General features: G+C 43.8%; 1 protein-coding gene across 2 annotated transcripts in view; it reads right to left on the reverse strand.

Annotated features, from left to right (window-relative positions):
• Positions 1–1,423: 1,423 nt before the first annotated feature.
• Positions 1,424–18,102, reverse strand: part of LOC113579229 (A disintegrin and metalloproteinase with thrombospondin motifs 7) — a 39,756-nt gene continuing 23,077 nt past the window's right edge. For both annotated transcript variants that reach the window (XM_035532377.1, XM_035532376.1), the window contains exons 17-24: positions 16,798–16,924; positions 15,448–15,661; positions 13,172–14,806; positions 12,776–12,928; positions 12,311–12,484; positions 12,064–12,210; positions 10,290–10,455; positions 1,424–3,576 (exon numbers count right to left, since the gene is read on the reverse strand). In XM_035532377.1, the coding sequence (XP_035388270.1) occupies positions 3,428–3,576; positions 10,290–10,455; positions 12,064–12,210; positions 12,311–12,484; positions 12,776–12,928; positions 13,172–14,806; positions 15,448–15,661; positions 16,798–16,924 (2,765 nt within the window). In that variant the 3' untranslated portion in view covers positions 1,424–3,427. The remainder of the gene's footprint in view (positions 3,577–10,289; positions 10,456–12,063; positions 12,211–12,310; positions 12,485–12,775; positions 12,929–13,171; positions 14,807–15,447; positions 15,662–16,797; positions 16,925–18,102) is intronic.

Here is an 18,102-nt window from a genome sequence, read left to right on the forward strand (position 1 = left end):
AATAGCTAACAGTTCTTTTCCACACTGAGATATCAATATGTTCCAAAGGAATATTATCTGCTTTTCATCCCACACACTATAAAGCGCACTATGTTTAACAATTTCACAACTTCATCTCAGTTTTCACTCTGTGACCTGTTCTATTTTTGTCATCCACTTAAATGATATTATAGACTCATATATCTCAGGAGTGTCCATCTCCGGCACTGTAGTTATGTTCCGATTTTAATTTATATGATACAGCTCATTAGGAGGACTTTGATCAGTAGACTAAAAAAAACTCGGAGAACGTCTCATAAAGCAGAGGACAGAAATGTCCTACAATTTGTCCAGGAGGGGGCACTGTCTTTCTTATTATAGACGGAAGGTAAATTTTAGAATTCATAGCAACTAAATGGTTCGTAACTACTGCAACTGTTATTTAAGTTATTAAATAATGCACTATTAAATAAGACTATCTCTATTATCGCAAACAGCATGGCGAACCTGTTATTAAAGCTTTGATCAATTATCATACCGCAGTGCTAGCAGTAGTATTGGCGGTCTTGGTAGCGTCGGTGGTGGTGGTAGTTTAATCAGTACGTTTACATGTAGATATAGTTATTTGATAATGGATAGAACTCTACAAACTGAACTACTTATAAAGTAATTCCTGACTTCTGGACCCTTTTCTAGAGATCACTTCTAAAGTGATCTCTGATCACTTCTAAAAAGCATGTGAACCACACTACTTTAAGGTATCTGCTTCAAACATCAGACAGACTGAAAACCAGAACTTCTTCTGAGAATTGTTCTCCCACACAAATACTAAATGACTCATTTAAACTAATAAAATAAAGAGTTAGGAGAGCCTCAAAAAGTCACCTGTCACACGATGCTCAAAGTCACACTGTGCCCAGCACTTTCTCAGATACACAGGGAGCCCTCATTGCAATGCAACAACTCACTTGTGTAATACTAATAGTGCTTTAGTTCTTACTCACTGAGCTTCAAAGTTTGGCACCCGTGCCAAGACACTCTATTAAAGATTTACAAAGCCAATTCTGGCAGGTATGAGATATTCTCACTTATTCTGGAAGTCCTTTTAGTTCTTTTAGGTACTAGTTTCCCTTATTCAGAGATAATAAATCTAATTTCAATACATTTATTTCTTTATGTTTGTTACGTATATGTTACCTTTTCTGTTCAGAGACAAGGTTCTGAATTTTAGGTTAACATGTTCTTAATTTTTTCTTTCAGTTTTTAGAGAAAACAGTGCTGGAACACTACATTACTGCTCTGAAGTTCCTCATAGTAGTATTGAATCTTTCTTATTGTTTCTTAAGTACAGTAATTCATTTAAAATCCTATTTGATTGTGAACTGTTTAAACTGTGTAGAATTTCAATAAACAGTTCATAGCACAATTTTAATTTTAAGGACCATTTAATCAAAGTGATACAAAATGTAAGGTGTTACCAAAATGCACAATTGGAAATGCATACATTTGTGTCCTGAAGCCTCAACCCCAAATTCCGCCCCCCCCAAAATGGAAACTTGATGCTGACAAAGAGAATACAATGAGAAAATACTATAATGAGAAAGAGGAATGGTCAGATGTAAGTAAGGCGTAAAAAGCCAGCTTAGACTTTTTCTAAACAGACATACTAAACAATCAAAAACAGAAGCTGCATTCCAGTTCCTACTGATATATCCTGACGAGGGCTGTTTGCAGGGTATGGGCTGAATGTATCTCAGTGCAGACTGGCAAAGGAAGCCTTCACAAATGAACAAGTATGTTTACTGTTACATTACATCAAATCTGACCAAGCAAAGGCAAATCTGCAGACAGTATATGCCGAAGAGAGAACTAGAGAACGAGACGTGGTCTCCTAACTTAAAAAAATCTCATTAGTGCTCAAGATCATCTCCAATTCAATTCTTCTCTCTTCAGTGGATCTTGGCAAAGGGACAGCACGACCAAGAAGCTTTGAAGCTGAGAAGGCCATCATAGCTCATCACAGCTAAAAGGTCACACTACATGTACGTATGGGAAATGGCACAGACTAATGTAAGGCCAACATCATTTAAGAGTGACAGTAATGGTAGGTTGGGCAGTGCCACGAAAGCGGCTGATTACAGTCTTTGGGAAAAGAGGGCAATAAAGAAACCTTTAAAAGTGAAAGATAAACTCAATTTTTGACAAGCTAAACCACATGCCCTCTTACTCCTTTGGCTCTGTCTTGTACCAAATGTTTAAGTAATTCAGGCCTTTGATGTGTATAGCTCATAAGAATTGTAGCTGAATCAATGTATTCATATATATTCGTACATGGCAGTATACAAACTGATGCATTATAACTTTGGACATTTACTGCACAATTGTTCCAAAAAAAGTACTACCCAAAATATAAATAATACTGAAAAACAATATTACGTTGGATAACACATTACCTGAATACTGCAAATTTTACAAATTAAATTTGAAGAAAAAACCTGCTGACTATAATGTAACATTTAGAAATAGTTTCCCAAACCAATCCAATGGAGCACAAATAAAATTTAAAAAATCTGACATGCTGTCAGACAACCTCTGATTGCAGTGACCCACTCCCAATGAATATTCCATACTAATAATTACAATGAATATGCTTTGTAACATTAAAATCTCTTTCTACTATATAGTATTTGAAGAGAATTCAAGTAGAGAAAGGCACTAATCTGGCAAGTCCAGACTCAGTTATAGGCAGATATCTGCCTGTATAGCACCAGGTTATTTCTGTAGCACCAATGCATCTTTGTTAGGTAACAGCTACAACCAGTACTAATCTTCAGTTCCTCTTTTAATTAATACAATTAATGGATCTACGCTAAACTAAAATGCTAGTCAAATCCCAAAAACATTTCTCAGGAAAACCTGGAAATTTGGCCATGAGAGACTCATTGTCTGCTTTAAATAAAAACAAACAAACAAAGAAAACCCCAAAAAGACAAATAAGATGGCAATGAATACTTAAGAGTTTCAAAGATGCTTTAGCCCTGACAATTGCCCCTCCAGATTCTTTTTGCTCTGTGCGAAAGTGACAACTGCAAAGAAGATTAAAACTGCATTTAGTGAACGGACTTCCTTCCATGACTAAAGAGATGGTGTTTGAACTCCTCCGTGCCCACAGGAGCACTGCTCATTCGGGGGTGCAAATGGAGACAACCCAGCACCACCTGTGTGGTCCAAGTGTGGGCCAGAACTTCACGCTGATGAGGTCTAGAAGGCTCCAGTCCCGCAGCTCATAGGCGACACCCCAGCTGACTCACATACCAGCCAGCCCTGGGTTGCCTTGGCTCTTTGCAACTGTACTTGTGTTTTTTGTGTGTGTGTGTGTGTGTGAGAGAGAGAGAGAAAGAGACATTCCCTGGCTTAAAACCTTTGCTTTTTAAACTCCTCTTGCACTTCAGCGGCGAGTAGCACGGTCGTTGCCACGGTTGCGCTGCTCACATGTTTTGCAGCACTGAGTCCGTACCGTTGCCTGGTAACACTGACCGAGCAGCTGGAGGGTCTGGCAGAGACGAAATGTCAGACGATCCCGTAAACAAAGCTGACCTGGAAGACAAATGGTGAACCTCACAATCCCAAAAAGAACCAGTTTCACACCACAGAGCAAAGGCATGAGGTGAGGATATGACTGCCATGGTGACTTTAGACTCCAGTGCTTCTTCTGCATGGGCCTTTGGCCTGCAGTCAAACTACCTTATCCCCAGGTGACCAACAGCACCAACAGTTCACACAAAACATTACTGTGTCCAGGCTAAGGAACAACTTCATGAAAGATTTTAATTGGAATGCATAGGTTACTGATGTAGACTAAATGCAAGCTTCCATACATTTTTTTGGGCTTCAAATATGTTAGCAGGTATGAACTGGTGGGTCTGCAACACCCAGATTTCTTCATACATTGTTTTTCCTGATCTTTTTTTAAAAGTGCAGACATGTTTTAATTACATTTCGTGATAGTTGACTGAGATGGAGTACATAGAGATTAGGCTGAAACACTGGAGCATGTCTTTAATTAAACACTTTTTCTCAGCAGAATTTTTTTTTTTTTATCCATCTAAACCAGAACAAAGTAGCTAAGAAATTAAATACATTGTTCATTTCTTCTCACAAACCTGAAAAAAATTAATATTGAAAGTAAAAATAGGAATATTCTTTTCAGATATCTTTGAACCCACCAACAGTAAAAGTAAAGTCAAAAATAACTTCTCATCTTAATGAAATTTCAGGCTATTCTGGTACAACACATCAAATAAAAAACACGTGCTGAAATGCCATCCAGCAAGGCTGTGTGAAGCTGTGCAGACACACGGCAGAGCCTGTGCAGAGTGCAGGCGGCACTAGCAGGGCCCGACACCAGTTGGTTCTACTTCATCTCACTGCACTGCCAGTCATGGGAGGCTGGGCGAAAACTGAACAAGACATTTTTTTAAAATTTAATGTGTAATTTTTTAATTTAATGTGTAATTATGTGTAATAATGTGTAGTGTGAAAATCACAGAACTCTTGTGAAGGAGGCCTGGTCTTAAAGAGTACTCTATAAAAAGGATCATTGCAGAAAGTACCGGCGCGTTTAACCACTACTACAGAGAAACATCATAAATAGAAACATATAAACATCAACATGTTTTCAGTAAAAGTGAAACAGTACTGAAAGAGAGCAACAGCAACAGGGTAAGATCCAATTTCAGAATGGTATGAGTTTAGAAACGTTTAGAAGATGTGGATAATTAAAAGCTGAGCAGAGAGATAACTCATGAGCATGGCAGTGACTACTTTAAAGAAAGAGCGGCAGTCAGGCATCTGAATTGAATTTCTTCCGAGAGTTGACTGAGCGGCTAAACTGGCTCCAGATAATCACGAGCCGGCAATCTGCAGCAAGTACTGGACGAGCTTTATGGTACAGTACTGCTGCTAAAGGGGAAAAAAACAGATATCATGTAAACGATGATTTATGATTCTTAACATAAAAATTATGCCATTTATGGCTTTATGACATCTGAAGTGCAGATGCTGATATCAGAAGCACTGCTAACCCCAGAGCTGCTGAGCAAACGCTTGCTGTTTTAGTTTGACATTTATGGTAGTCCAGAACCTTTGCACTGACCGGCAGAAGCGTCGATGTTTACAGCCACATAAATAAAGCCTCAGTAGCCACATGTGAGGGTATTATGTAAGTACACGGTGTAGGCATGTTTGTGCCAAGTTGTAAGTTAAAGTCTCAGCTTAATGTAACATAGTTTTAAAAGATCCAGTCAGACTACCTCTCCCGAAGTCTCTCGAAGCAACATTTCAACAAATATGCGCAAACAACCCAAAGCCAAACACTTCCCACAAAATGGATAAAACCAACAACAGCAGTTACCGACTATGCAATATGTGCGAGACTGATTGGGAATGAAAAGTCCTCCACAACCAATTCAAGATAGCCAAGATGGTGTAGACACCTTTAGGCTGCTAGTGAACAAATCCTCTGTCTGCAACTGCAGGCGTTTGTCGCGCTCCTTGCTTACCCTTTCAACAGAAGGATTTGTTCAGTGCGAGGCCTGTCGACAATGTCGGCATTGCCAGGTTACAGAATATACTGACATAGTTGGAGGGGTTTCCCACACTGCACCCCCATCCAACCCCCCCCCCCCCCCCGCTCCTGACCTAAACCACCCACTCACCCTCTGGGGCGCTTCCTGCACTCCCGGATCACTCCCTCTCCTCCTCTGGAGGAGGCATGCCTCTGCTGTGGTCAGCTGCCAATCTGTTCTGTTACAATACAGAACAACAAAAGTCCAAGTCTGCAGAAGCAGCTGGGTTATTTGTATTGCTCTGACTACAGCGTCATAGGAGTCTACAGATGGAACCATGTAAGAATGAACCAACGACCAAAGAGTACAGAATGATGATGTTACGTAATGCATCCACACGGCAGGGCACCTGTAAGAATATGCCAGAACAGACACTGGCAGGATAAATCAAAGAGTCACTCACTACTGTATGAAGCATTTTTTTGCGCCTAGTTCAGAGCTGTGATATGTGTGGATGTGGCGACTGCCCAAAGGAGCAGAGACGCAGCTCTCTTCGTGCAGTGACGGTGGATGACGTGTCTTCGGGCTGTCAGGGCTTTAATGTCCCGTCAGTGGGCTCCTAGCGTCCCGCTGAGGGCTCTTCCACACAGCTGTCCCTGAGAGCGCTGATACAAGCAACAGGCAAAGCTAGTTACAATGCTGCATCCGTGAGGAAGGCACGTCCTGCAACTCTCATGTACAATGCATGGCTATTTTTACCATAGACAGTTTGACAACGCACGGCTCACTTCCGTAGTTGAACGGCTATGCAAAGCTCTTTGATTGCCACTTGTTAGTTAGCAGTAAGTGTGTGGATTTAAGATGTGCACCAAAGCACACACACACATACTTACACACACACACACACACACACACAAAAGAAGAGATCCACTTCCTTTACTTGCGTGATATTTTCCACTCTATTTTCCACCCTGTAGCCTGGGAGATGGCAACAACTCAGCCCCCCCCACACACCTACATCCTGTAGGAATAGCAGAAGAGAGGAGGTCTCTGGATAAAAGAAAAGTCCCTTATGTTTATTCTCAGTCTCGCACTATGCTTTCAAACAGTAAACCCATGGCCATTAAAACACAAAGGCCAGAAAAGGGAAGAACAGTGTCTATACAAGATCGTTGGGAAATCAATATTCATAGAATACAACCACAACCACCCTCATCGCCTGGAAAGAAAGAAGGCTGATATCAAGTGGTTGTCAAGACAGTTGTTAAGCCAGGATGTGATCTGGATTCAGTAGGATGCAATTAGTCAAGCTGTACTGACGAGAGTCTCCTTAGGATGCGTAAAAGGGACTGGGTTTCCAATCGTCATTCCAGACATGCTCGTTCCCAGATGGGCCTCTTTTGGTGCTGAGTGAATGACAGGTAAACACACAACACAATAGGCATGCCTCTCTTAGGGGTGCAATTACCACATGACTGAGTCTCCTTGTGTCATGGTCCATGGACATGTTGTCTTATAGACTGAACACAGAGCAGCACAAGAACTATACAAGAAATATTTTGGAAGAAAAAAAACTTAAAACACAGGCTTATTGAGTATTCACACGAGGACAATAGTCCACTGCAGCAGATGCACCAAACAATGGGGGTTTGCGTCATTCCGGGAAACTGGATAATAATACTAATCTCCTTGGAACACTGGGGGTCATTCCCCGACTGCCCAATGAGTCCTCAAATGAAACTCAAAGCAGCATGCCTGGAAAAGCTGTTCATAAAATGCTGGGGATGTATTTAAAACATATTTATAGTTAATACTGCAAAACCTTTACCCCAGTTACTACAATAAATACTATTATAATGTGAATACTTTTAATGTATGACAATATTAAGAAAAAGAAAATAACTACAGCTGATGCCAGGAAAAAGAATATTGGCTGATGCTGATTATTTCAACAAGTATAGAGTAAGATGAGTACAGAGTAAAATGAAAGAATTAAGATGATAATGACTAATATCTAATGTCTAATACTGCTATTGTGCCATGTTGCAAAACTTCCAGTGCTGACATGTTCTTCTAAACCTATTTTTGAATCTCCACCTTAAGGTAGATTGCGCAATGACAGTAATGGAATCTTTACAACAAAATTGAGTGGCAGTCCCAATGGGGTTCAAACATAACAAACAGAACTAGAACAATCACCTTCCTTCATGTTTGCTTTTCCTAAATAGCCTCAAGACAGTGTATCCTCTGTTGAATCCTCTCCCTTAGTCAGGACATGGCTAAGCAGTCTTGTAGTCTAACCGAGTCGCCCCAGGACACTCGCAGTCAGACCATCCACAGTGTCTGGCCGCGATCCGGCAGAGCTGTTGCTAGGCTCCTGGACCGGAGCTGGGGGAAGGCAGCAGGTCTGGATGCGGCTCAGACGGAGGAGGGCTTTCCTTCCTTCACCTCAGCAGGAGATCAGCTGAAAAGCCCAGCTTCACGTCCCCATGGCAGACCACAGTCCAGCACCCGGCTGGTTAAATTGATCTATTGCGCAGTTCCGCATAAATAGTTCTGGTGAACCTGACATGTTGGAAATGTAGCTTTTGACTGTGTTGCCAGACATGGCCCCTTGCATGCCTACTTTTGCTAAAATTTTGAGAACAGAGAAATTCAAAAAGCAATAAACATACTGAAGAATAAATTAAGAAATAAAATATAATAAGAAAAAGGGCTAATCTGGTTTCCATACAGCCAAAAATTTGAACAGAATCACAATATTGGTTAGTTTCTAACTACGTCATGACTGATATTTGTTAATTTTCTAAATACTGCTGTATATTATAACTTTTGCAGGCTGTGATCTTTGGGTAATAAAAAAAAAAAAAAACAGGATTCATTTACAAATAGGAATGACAATGTGTCTAGACAGCATATAAATAAGAAAAAATTCCAAACTGCTTCTTAATTCAAAATTTGATGTTTTATCTGTTATTTCCAACCTGTTATGTGCTGACCCATCAAAACCAAATGAATGAATTACAACGGATTCCCACTAAACCAATCCAAGCCAGCACTGCTATGTGAAGAATATTCTCAAGGACAAAATGATATTGACAGACATTTACATTTCAAAGTGTAAGATGGCAATTAGTAATTTGAAATGACCTGGCATGTGCTGGGAGACAACGAGACTAATGTAATGAGAGACAGTGAGATAAGGATCGCTGGAATTCTTTATACATGCTTAACTGGGAAGGCGGAATGAACCTGGCTGGAATGAACCTGTGCTCCAGCTACAGTGAGTGTGTCACCACTTCACCAGCTAATTTAAGTCTAAACTAGCATCCTGTGCATGTCATATTAGCCTGCTGGTGTCTCTGTGTCCATGTAGTGTTTGAGCACTGGAACACCGTCTCTGCATATATGACTCATGCAGTGTTTGGGCACTGGAGTACCGTCACTGCGTATGTGACCCATACAGTGTTTGGGCACTGGAGTACCGGCACTGCGTATATGACCCATGCAGTGTTTGGGCACTGGAGTACCGTCACTGCATATATGACCCATGCAGTGTTTGGGCACTGGAGTACCGTCACTGCGTATATGACCCATGCAGTGTTTGGGCACTGGAGTACCGTCACTGCGTATATGACCATGCAGTGTTTGGGCACTGGAGTACCGTCACTGTGTATATGGCTCATGCAGTGTTTTGGCAATGGAGTACCATCTCTGTACATATGACTGACTCCTGTGCAGGGGACGTATGAGGAAGGACACCCAGCCTGAGGGGAGTGCTGTTATTTATGCAGACCGAATGCAGCACTGGTTGTGGAAAGTGTGTTTGCTGTCCGGTGATGTATTTCACATGGAATTCATGGAGCATCACAATAGTGGTACAAAAATATTGTGAATTTAATATATATTAACGTATTTGCTATTCTGTCAAACTGCAGAAGGTTATGAATGTGAACAAATTGTAAATGAGTTATTGGATGAAGTATTATTCTGTGATTTCTACCCTTGCTGTGCTGAGGAGTGAACCACCCCTAAATTCTGATTCAGCTTCCAGCAGACACTCCATGAGCTCAAACAAAGCAGTAGAAAGAAACTCTGTTGGCTGGCAGTTTCAAAGAAAACCCTTCACAACCAACTGTGTGAGATACAATGTTCCATTTTAAAACAGACAAAACCCTAGTAACACCCTGGATAACAGTTTAAAATGTTTAGTGGGCAGGGACCGCTTCGGCCCTTCCATTAATAACTGGTTTAAAACTTGTCATCACTATATATACTATATACTTAAAAACAAAGAAATGCATCGAGTTTATTGAGTTTATACCCATAATCAAAGTCAAATAAAACACCTAAAATAAATTTGTTCGGTACTTGTATATTGTGCCCTCTTTTCTTTACAGCACAGATGAACTGAAGTGATTTGCTTGCTTGCTGTCATATCTCCAGTGAGTGTTTCTTGGAATGCTTTTTGCCAAGTAATTTGCATACCAATAAAAAGCAATCATTTCATGGTTTGATGAAATATCTACTTCGGCCTTTGGATTGCTTAGGCTTATATCACCTGCTTGAAATGCAAATGAATGCAGTATGCAGACACTACGCTTTTATGAGAACCATAACACAGGTGGCCTTAGTGACCTTCGACCTTTTAATGCACAAAGAAACATTACGGGAAAATGGGTTCCACTGGCATTTCTTATGCATGAATCTAGATCCACCCTGTGCCTGCAGTGCGTCACTCACCAGAGGGGGCGCTGTCGCAGTCCTGCAGGTTACATGGGCGCGTATTCTCTGGCCAGGGCTCGTGATCGCACTGGGCCTGCTCCTCCTCCTGAGAGTCCTGCTCCGCCTTGGTGTTGACACATTTGACCAAACGTCGCTGCACCCCTCCCCCGCAGGACACGGAGCACTGCCAACAGCACGGAGCACACGGGTGAGAACCTGGCCAGCCCAGCTGTAAGCCGCTCGGACCCAGCTGGCAGCGTTGCGCTGTGATGCTCACCAGCTTATCTGGGTATTTTCACGGAGAATATCTCCATGATCCCCCAAGCTCATCAAAATAACAAATGCGATTCGGTGTTGGTGCAAAAAAAAAACAAAAAACGCCTTTGATGCATCCTGTAATTGTAAAGACGGTTTGTGAGGGGTAAGGTGAATTTGACAAAGGACGAAACATGACATGATTCTCTCAGGATGGATTTGGCTCTGAGTAACAGTGAGGGTGTATGTATGTGCCACCCATCCTCCGATGCACTTAGCGTGGACCAGGAGTCGGAGCGTGTACGATGGCTCTAGATGGGCACGCTACAGGCCTGATGTGGGGAAGGATTAAAGGCGTCTTTCCATATCAAAGCCGGGCTGTGCCGCAGAGGTCACCGCACACCCCATGATGAGTCACCAGATTGTCTGATTTCCCCCACCACACCCCTCCACCCAAGTTTGAAATTCAGCTCACAGCCCATATAGTTCAGGACCTTGAATGATGCAGCCTCTGTTGTAATTTAGATAGCAGTGTCTCCCTTTGAATAGTGCCTGTTTTCATTCTACAACACAACACTCTTTGAGATGAAATTTCATATACTGCAAAAAAAAACAAAAACAAAAAAACCCCCAAACAACCATTATATAACTCGTACACCTGACATTCAGTCAGTACAGAGCTCTTTGTAAAAACACAGGACAAAACAACTTCCAGACTACATGTACAAAAGTAAAGCAGACAAAATCCACTCATCAAAAAGGATGCTGTGGCCCTAGGCAGACTCATGGGGCCTGGATGAGTTCTGGCTTTGATCATAACATAACATTTCTTTGTGTGGAACACCATAGAAAGCAAGCAGACAGTAGACTTCCATCTAAGTGAGTTACTCCTTGCTACAGAGTAATAATGCCCTTAAATACCTTCTGAAAATGCTGGACTATAAAAATGCGCAAGCCATGAGGCAGGCTGCCCGAGGGAAGAGCTCAAAAAAGTGCCCTATCATATTCTTGACTCAAGGGCCTAGTGTGCCTAGTGTGCCTAGTGTGCCTAGTGTGCTAGTGTGCCTAGTATGCTAGTGTGCCTAGTGTGCTAGTGTGCAGAACAACACTGAATGGCAGCTTTCACATTATCTAATGGGTTTATGACCTTAAGTGGTGACAAAGCTTGGTGAGACTGAACTTACTGTCAGCTGGTCATCTTTTGCATGGCAATATTCTATCTCACAGGACACTGCTGGGTGCACATCAGCAACAGTGGATGCATTCTGCAGTTTAGACACTTAGTCTTTGTTTAATTTGTAATAATATTATATATTTTATTATATATATTTGTTATAATATTATATATTTTACATAATTTTACATATTTACATACTGCACAGTGAGAATCCATCCTACTGATCATTTCTTTATTGCCAAAACAATTGGAATGCAGACGAATGACATGTGCATTCTCCTTCAGCATCTAATTTTTAAACCCAGTAGTGCTGTAAAAATGGAATTCATGTTCTCAAAGAGGGCATTAGGTGCTGCTGACCTGGCCCCAAGATCCGGTCACCCACTGGGTGCAGGGGTGTGAGTTGCAGGGCTGAATATGGCTGGGTTTCTGCATCTCCTCGCACCTCCCAGCCTCGGGACAGGCCACCAGCCTCTGCTGCTCCCCCCCTCCGCACAGCTCCGAACACTGTGAGCACAAAATGAGACTGTAGCAGGTGGCAGAGCTTGAGTGCAAGACAAAAGTGTGGAAAAAGCAACCAAAGGGAGCAGGGGCAGAGCTCACTCACCTGTCCCCACGAGGAGGCGTACCAGTCCAGGCAGGGCTGGGTGTTGCACGGCATGTGGCCCGGCGGCCTGAGGGAAACGGCTTGGCAGTGGAAGGGCCGAAGCAGCCGCTGGTCACGCACATCGTAGCACTGCGTCTCGCGCACCTTCACACCTCCTCCACAGTTCTTTGAGCACTGTCAACGGATGGCAAAGGAATGCACGGTGAAAGGTGGCCCATGTCTCAGGTTTCTGCTCTAATACTGGCAGCTTTTCTTAAAACCTGGGGAACCAAGCTTAGTGATGTCACATTGACAGGAAGGGCTTTAACTCTGTTGCAGGTAGTGTGCAACAGCTCCGACACCGTAGGCTGTTCAGCTCCAGGGTCTATGACCTCATGCCAGAGTAGGGAGGACTACAGCTCAGAGAACATTACCGGGCGTTCAAGCCCGTAGTTCTCTTGTAGAGAGTGATGCACCTGCCCCTACCTTGCTCCACTGGCTGGCCCTCCAGGCGGCACAGGGCCGCAGGTAGCAGCGGCGCGCTGGTGCAGGCCTCTTCGCCAAGTCACAGTCGGAGTCGTTACCTGTGCTACAGCGCACTGGCCTCCACACGGCACCCAGCCCGCAGCTGGTGGAGCACTGCAAAACATGAGCTTCAGAAACTGGAACCGGAGCTAACGCAGCCCCTCAGTTCCTGTCATGGACTATTTACATAGAGATTAGATATAGATTCTCTGCATTCCCTCCAATGGGTTAGAATAATATGAACAGTCCATTCTTGCCTGATTTCAGCAAGAAAATCAAAGGGAACAGTATATTATACTTACATTTATGGATTTATTTTAAAATCCGAATATGTTTCTAAAGGGAGGGCCTACTCACTGCGCTCCAGCTGCCTGTGATCCAGATGGCTATCATGGGAGAGCGGAGAGGGGAGGGTGTGTGTGCCTCAGCCAGCACTGTACGGTGACTGCTTGGAGCCTGGGCTAGAGGCACTGTAGGAGTAGGGGAAGAAGACAAGTCATCGAGCCCCAGCGATGGACGAAAGATGATCACGTTGTAGTCTATCTCTGCCCAGGATGGTGAAGGTGTGGTGTCCCCAGGCAACTGGGTTACAGCCGGGGTGACTGTGTGGGAAGGCCAGCTTTCAGCATCTGGCCTGATGGTTGGAAGCTGTGTTGAAATCCAGGGAGGAGGCTGTGAACTGCCAGGGACATCTGCATGAGGTAGGGGCTCCAGTCCAGCAGCTGAAGTCATCTTATGTCTATTTTCTGGCAGATTAGGAATCTCCTGAGAGACTTTATCTAAGGTTGTGGAGTTTTCACCAGCCTTAGCTACATTAGCACTCGGTTCAGTAACTGCGTACTTCCTGCTACTATACATCTCCGATGCGTAGGGTAAAGGGCTCGATGGAATGTCACGTGATGCTGTGTCCCATTTAAAAAGGGGAGTGGTCAGACCAGCGAATGTGCCCTCATTGGCCTCAGAGGAAATGCCGGTTTGATGGGACACCTCCTCCTGTAGTGGCCTTTCCCAGTCGCTCTCACCTCCAGGAACGTCCTCACCAAAGTCTTCCTCCCCGGTCCCCACAGTCACACTGGCTTTATCATTCTGAGTTGCTGGCATTTCAGTTGCATCTGACTGGGCCACTCTCTCATTATCTTTGGAAGCATATGTGTGATAAAGAGTCCCACGCGTCATGTGAATGTTGGGCACCGTGTCCTGCAGTGTCGTGCGAACACCCTCAGAGGGCACCTCATCTGTTGGTACTGGACTCCCGACGGTGCTGAGGTCCCGCGTTCCCTCCTTCCGTCTCTGAGAGAATCTGGTGACAGGCAAGCGCGGTCTGGTCGTGACAGCAACAGGCAGGAAATAGTCGTCTGTGAAAACCCCATCGCCTTCGGACGAGCTTTCGGCTGACAGGTCAGAGCTAGACTTCGGTGGCGCAGCAGTAGACAGGGAGGTGGAGGCAGGTAATGGGTTAGCAGTGGTGCGTGCCACTGAGGTAACTGTGTACAGACCGTCTTTGTGCCAGGAGGACGTGGGTCTGGGCTTGAGCTCCTGATCCACCTTAATTCCCGAGTAATCAGACACACTCTTTCCCTCCTTCTCAAAATCATACAACAGGTCCTCATGAAACTTTATGAAATTATAGTCATAATAAAAGTCATCGACTGGAACATTGTTATTGATAGAGTTGTCAGATTCGATATGTTGGTGATATGAGAAATCCCCCTTGATGACATTGCTGAGCCCATCACTGCCTCGAGGCTGAGCCCTGGTCATTCCTGGGCCAAATTTCGGTAAGTGGTTGTCATCAGGAAAGGAATTAATCTCATTGAAAATCTCCTTGCTCGACGAACCGCTGCCTGACCACTCGTCTGCGTTGGTGGGGCAGGCATCCATACTGCACGGCATGCTGGTGGCTGGCCTGGCTTCGGGAACACAGTCCGCCCCGGTGTTCCAGCTGCACGTCACCTCACGGATCTGCACGCCGCTGGAGCAGCTGGCGGAGCACTGCAGGACAGACGGGGGTGGGGGGTGGGGGGGGTGTCAGAGCAGCCAAGAGCACAATCGTTCCTGTTAGCTGAAGTGGAAAGGCTAGAGAAAGCCGCATTGTGAAATGTGCGCAAACGGGGAAAAGTGGTTTCTTGTTATATCTCTCAGTATTGATCAAAGATCAAAGTACAAAGCACTACGGACTTTCAAACAGAAGCCAATGAACGACAAAGTGTTATTGAGACTAAATGAAAAAAGAACAGCGAGGATTGAAGTTCTGAAAGGTCCTTGGAGATGTTCTCTGTTCACTCAAACAGGTTTTCTAACCACAGTTGGCATGACAAGGGAGATGTTATTCTCAGACACAGCCACAGTAAAATAAAGTGTACTTTGTATGGTTGCAGTTTCTCAATTGCAGTTTCTCTTTGTTCCTCTGTACAATATAAATGCTAAAATACACCAATGTTGAGAACTGAAAAAGAGCTATAGAAAATGTCCTAATGCAGTCCTGTTCTATGCTATTCTACTTGAAGCATTTTCTGTTTAAAGATTAAATGGCTAGCTTTGGCTATGATTGAAAAAAACCTGCCCTTTTCTGGGCATTAGTCATGAGAACAAGTTTTTATTTGAGCTTCTACTTGGGCCTGATAGAAACTCACCTGTGACCAGTTGCCAGTGCTCCAGTCAGAGGGGCAGGCTACATGTGTGTTGCAGCGGGCAAATGTCTCAGGCTGGCGCAAATGCTGGCAGGCAGAAGGCTGCAGGGCCTGCTGTTCGTCCAGCCCCACGCTCTGAACGCACACGACAGTCCTCCGGGTCAGGCCAGAGTCCCCACAGCTCACAGAACACTTCTGCCACTCACCTGCCCACCACCTGTGGAGCAAGAATCACAGCAGCTCAGAAGGCCTCCCACCACACCCATAAAAAGACTCAGTAGTGGCTGAAAACTAGAGCTAGTGTAGAGGCTACGGCGGGATGTTACGCCGAAGTGACAGAAATGGGATACATTAATGGCTGATGCCATAGTAGTTTTGGGGTACTATGGCTGTGATACATTAACAGCCAATGCCATCTCTTGTAGAGATACATTAATGGCTGATGCCATAGTAGTTCTCTTGTAGAGATACATTAATGGCTGATGCCATAGTAGTTTTGGGGTACCCTTGTTGGGATACATTAATGGCTGATGCCATAGTAGTTTTGGGGTACTCTTGTTGGTATACATTAACGACTGATTCCATAGTAGTTTTGGAGTACTCTCGTTGGGATACATTAATGGCTGATGCCATAGAAGTTCTCTTGTTGGGATACATTAACGCCTGATGCCATGAAGTTTTGGGGTACCCTTGCTGGGATACATTAATGGCTGATGCCATAGTAGTTCTCTTGTAGAGATACATTAATGGCTGATGTCATAGTAGTTTTGAGTTACTCTCGTTGGGATACATTAATGGCTGATGCCATAGTTGTTTTGGGGTACTCTCGTTGGGATACATTAACAGCCAATGCCATAGTAGTTTTGGATTACTCTTGTTGTGATACATTAACAGCTGATGTCATATTAGTTCTCTTGTTGGGATGCATTAACGCTTGATGCCATAGTAGTTTTGGGGTACCCTTGTTGGGATATATTAACGGCTGATGCCATAGTAGTTTTGGGGCACTCTCATTGGGATACAATAATGGCTGATGTCATAGTAATTTTGGGGTACTCTCGTTGGGATACATTACCGGCTGATGCCAGAGTACTTTTGGGATGCTCTCGTTGCTGTTGCCAACGGGTTTTTGGTTGGGGATACTCACACAGCTGCTGCTGAGTTTTAGGAGTTTGGTGTACTTGCTGTGAGGACTTTAATGGTGAAGGTGTTTCTTTGGGCTTTTGGAGACCAAACTTGGCTCTTGACGTGGGAGATTTGGGGTCCAAATGTGGCTGTTGCTGTGGGAGATTTGGGGTCCAAATGCTGTTGTTCCAAACATGGATGTTGTTGTGGGATTTCTGGGATACTCACATAGCTGGGCATGGTCCCATGCTACAGCTGACTCGCCTGTCATCTGGGCGGGTGGCCACATCACAGTAATGCTCTGCTACAATGCCAGACATCCGCTCAATACAATGCACAACCTGCCTCTTAACACCTGAAACAGACAGGAGGTCGAGTGAGGCGACATCTGTTAAACACACAGACGTACACGCACACACATTACTATGCACCAGTCGAGACCTACACAATTATGCGATCCATGTGCAATGCATAAAAAGTTATACTGCTACAGAGCTGTCTGAGATAAAAGTCCCGAGACAGCAAAACATCATTTGATCTTATTAAATTCTACAAAACATAGACAATATTGTAATTCAAATTTGGAATGAATACAACACAGTACATGTTTCTGGACTGAAGTTGTGGTTTGGATATATGGCGCAGGGTTGTAGGTTTGTCAAGGTGTGCCCTGTTGACAGCATGCACCAGACTGTCATGTGATTGGCAGACCAGCAGATGAGTTCCTCATGCTCTTTACATGCTCCCTTTCCTAGGGGCTGTCTGTCTGTCTGGTAAAGAACAGAACGCATCTCCCCTCTGCCTCTCTCTCTCACTCTCTAACCGAGTCATACCACAAAGCCCTTCGCAATTCTACCAGACGGCCTGGAGTATCAAAGTTCTGAAATGCTGAAAAATCCAGCAATGAGGTGTAAGTCCAGGAGAAGCCCAGAGGCTTTGGTCATAACAGATGGTTGAGACATAAGTGACTGTGCTCAAAATGGTGTGGAAAGATCTGTGACATTGTGTCAGACACTGGTGTGATTCTTACCATGACTATAAGTGATAGGCATCGGTTAACCAGAGAACTGGATTTCCCATAACCCATAATCATGATTCAAGATCTCACAGTTGAGAGGCCTTTATTTGAATGTATATATACTATCGCTTTGTGAACCCTGCCATTAGTAAAATGAATGTGAAATGAATATGAAACAATTAATAAGAAATCATTATACAGGCTGAGATTAGTGTACATTATGAGTGGTTATGTTCTCACATGAAACTCCATTCATATCTGCCGTGGCATAGCACACAAGTAAATATAGCATATTAATCCATAACATATTAATTCATTAATCCTTTGAGGTCCTTCTAAAGCAAAGGCAGTCCAAACCTGCAATATGTGAAAAAGTGGGTCATAGAGAAAATTGCAAATATTGACACACTGCAGACCTCTGGCCCACATCACGGAAGGCAGCGGCAAACTTTCAGTCCAACTTCTGTGTAAGCCATCCTCCTCCTACATTAAAATACCAAAGTTTTCATTGCCAT

This window comes from Electrophorus electricus, chromosome 1, assembly GCF_013358815.1.
Source record: "Electrophorus electricus isolate fEleEle1 chromosome 1, fEleEle1.pri, whole genome shotgun sequence".
Lineage (NCBI taxonomy): Eukaryota > Metazoa > Chordata > Actinopteri > Gymnotiformes > Gymnotidae > Electrophorus > Electrophorus electricus.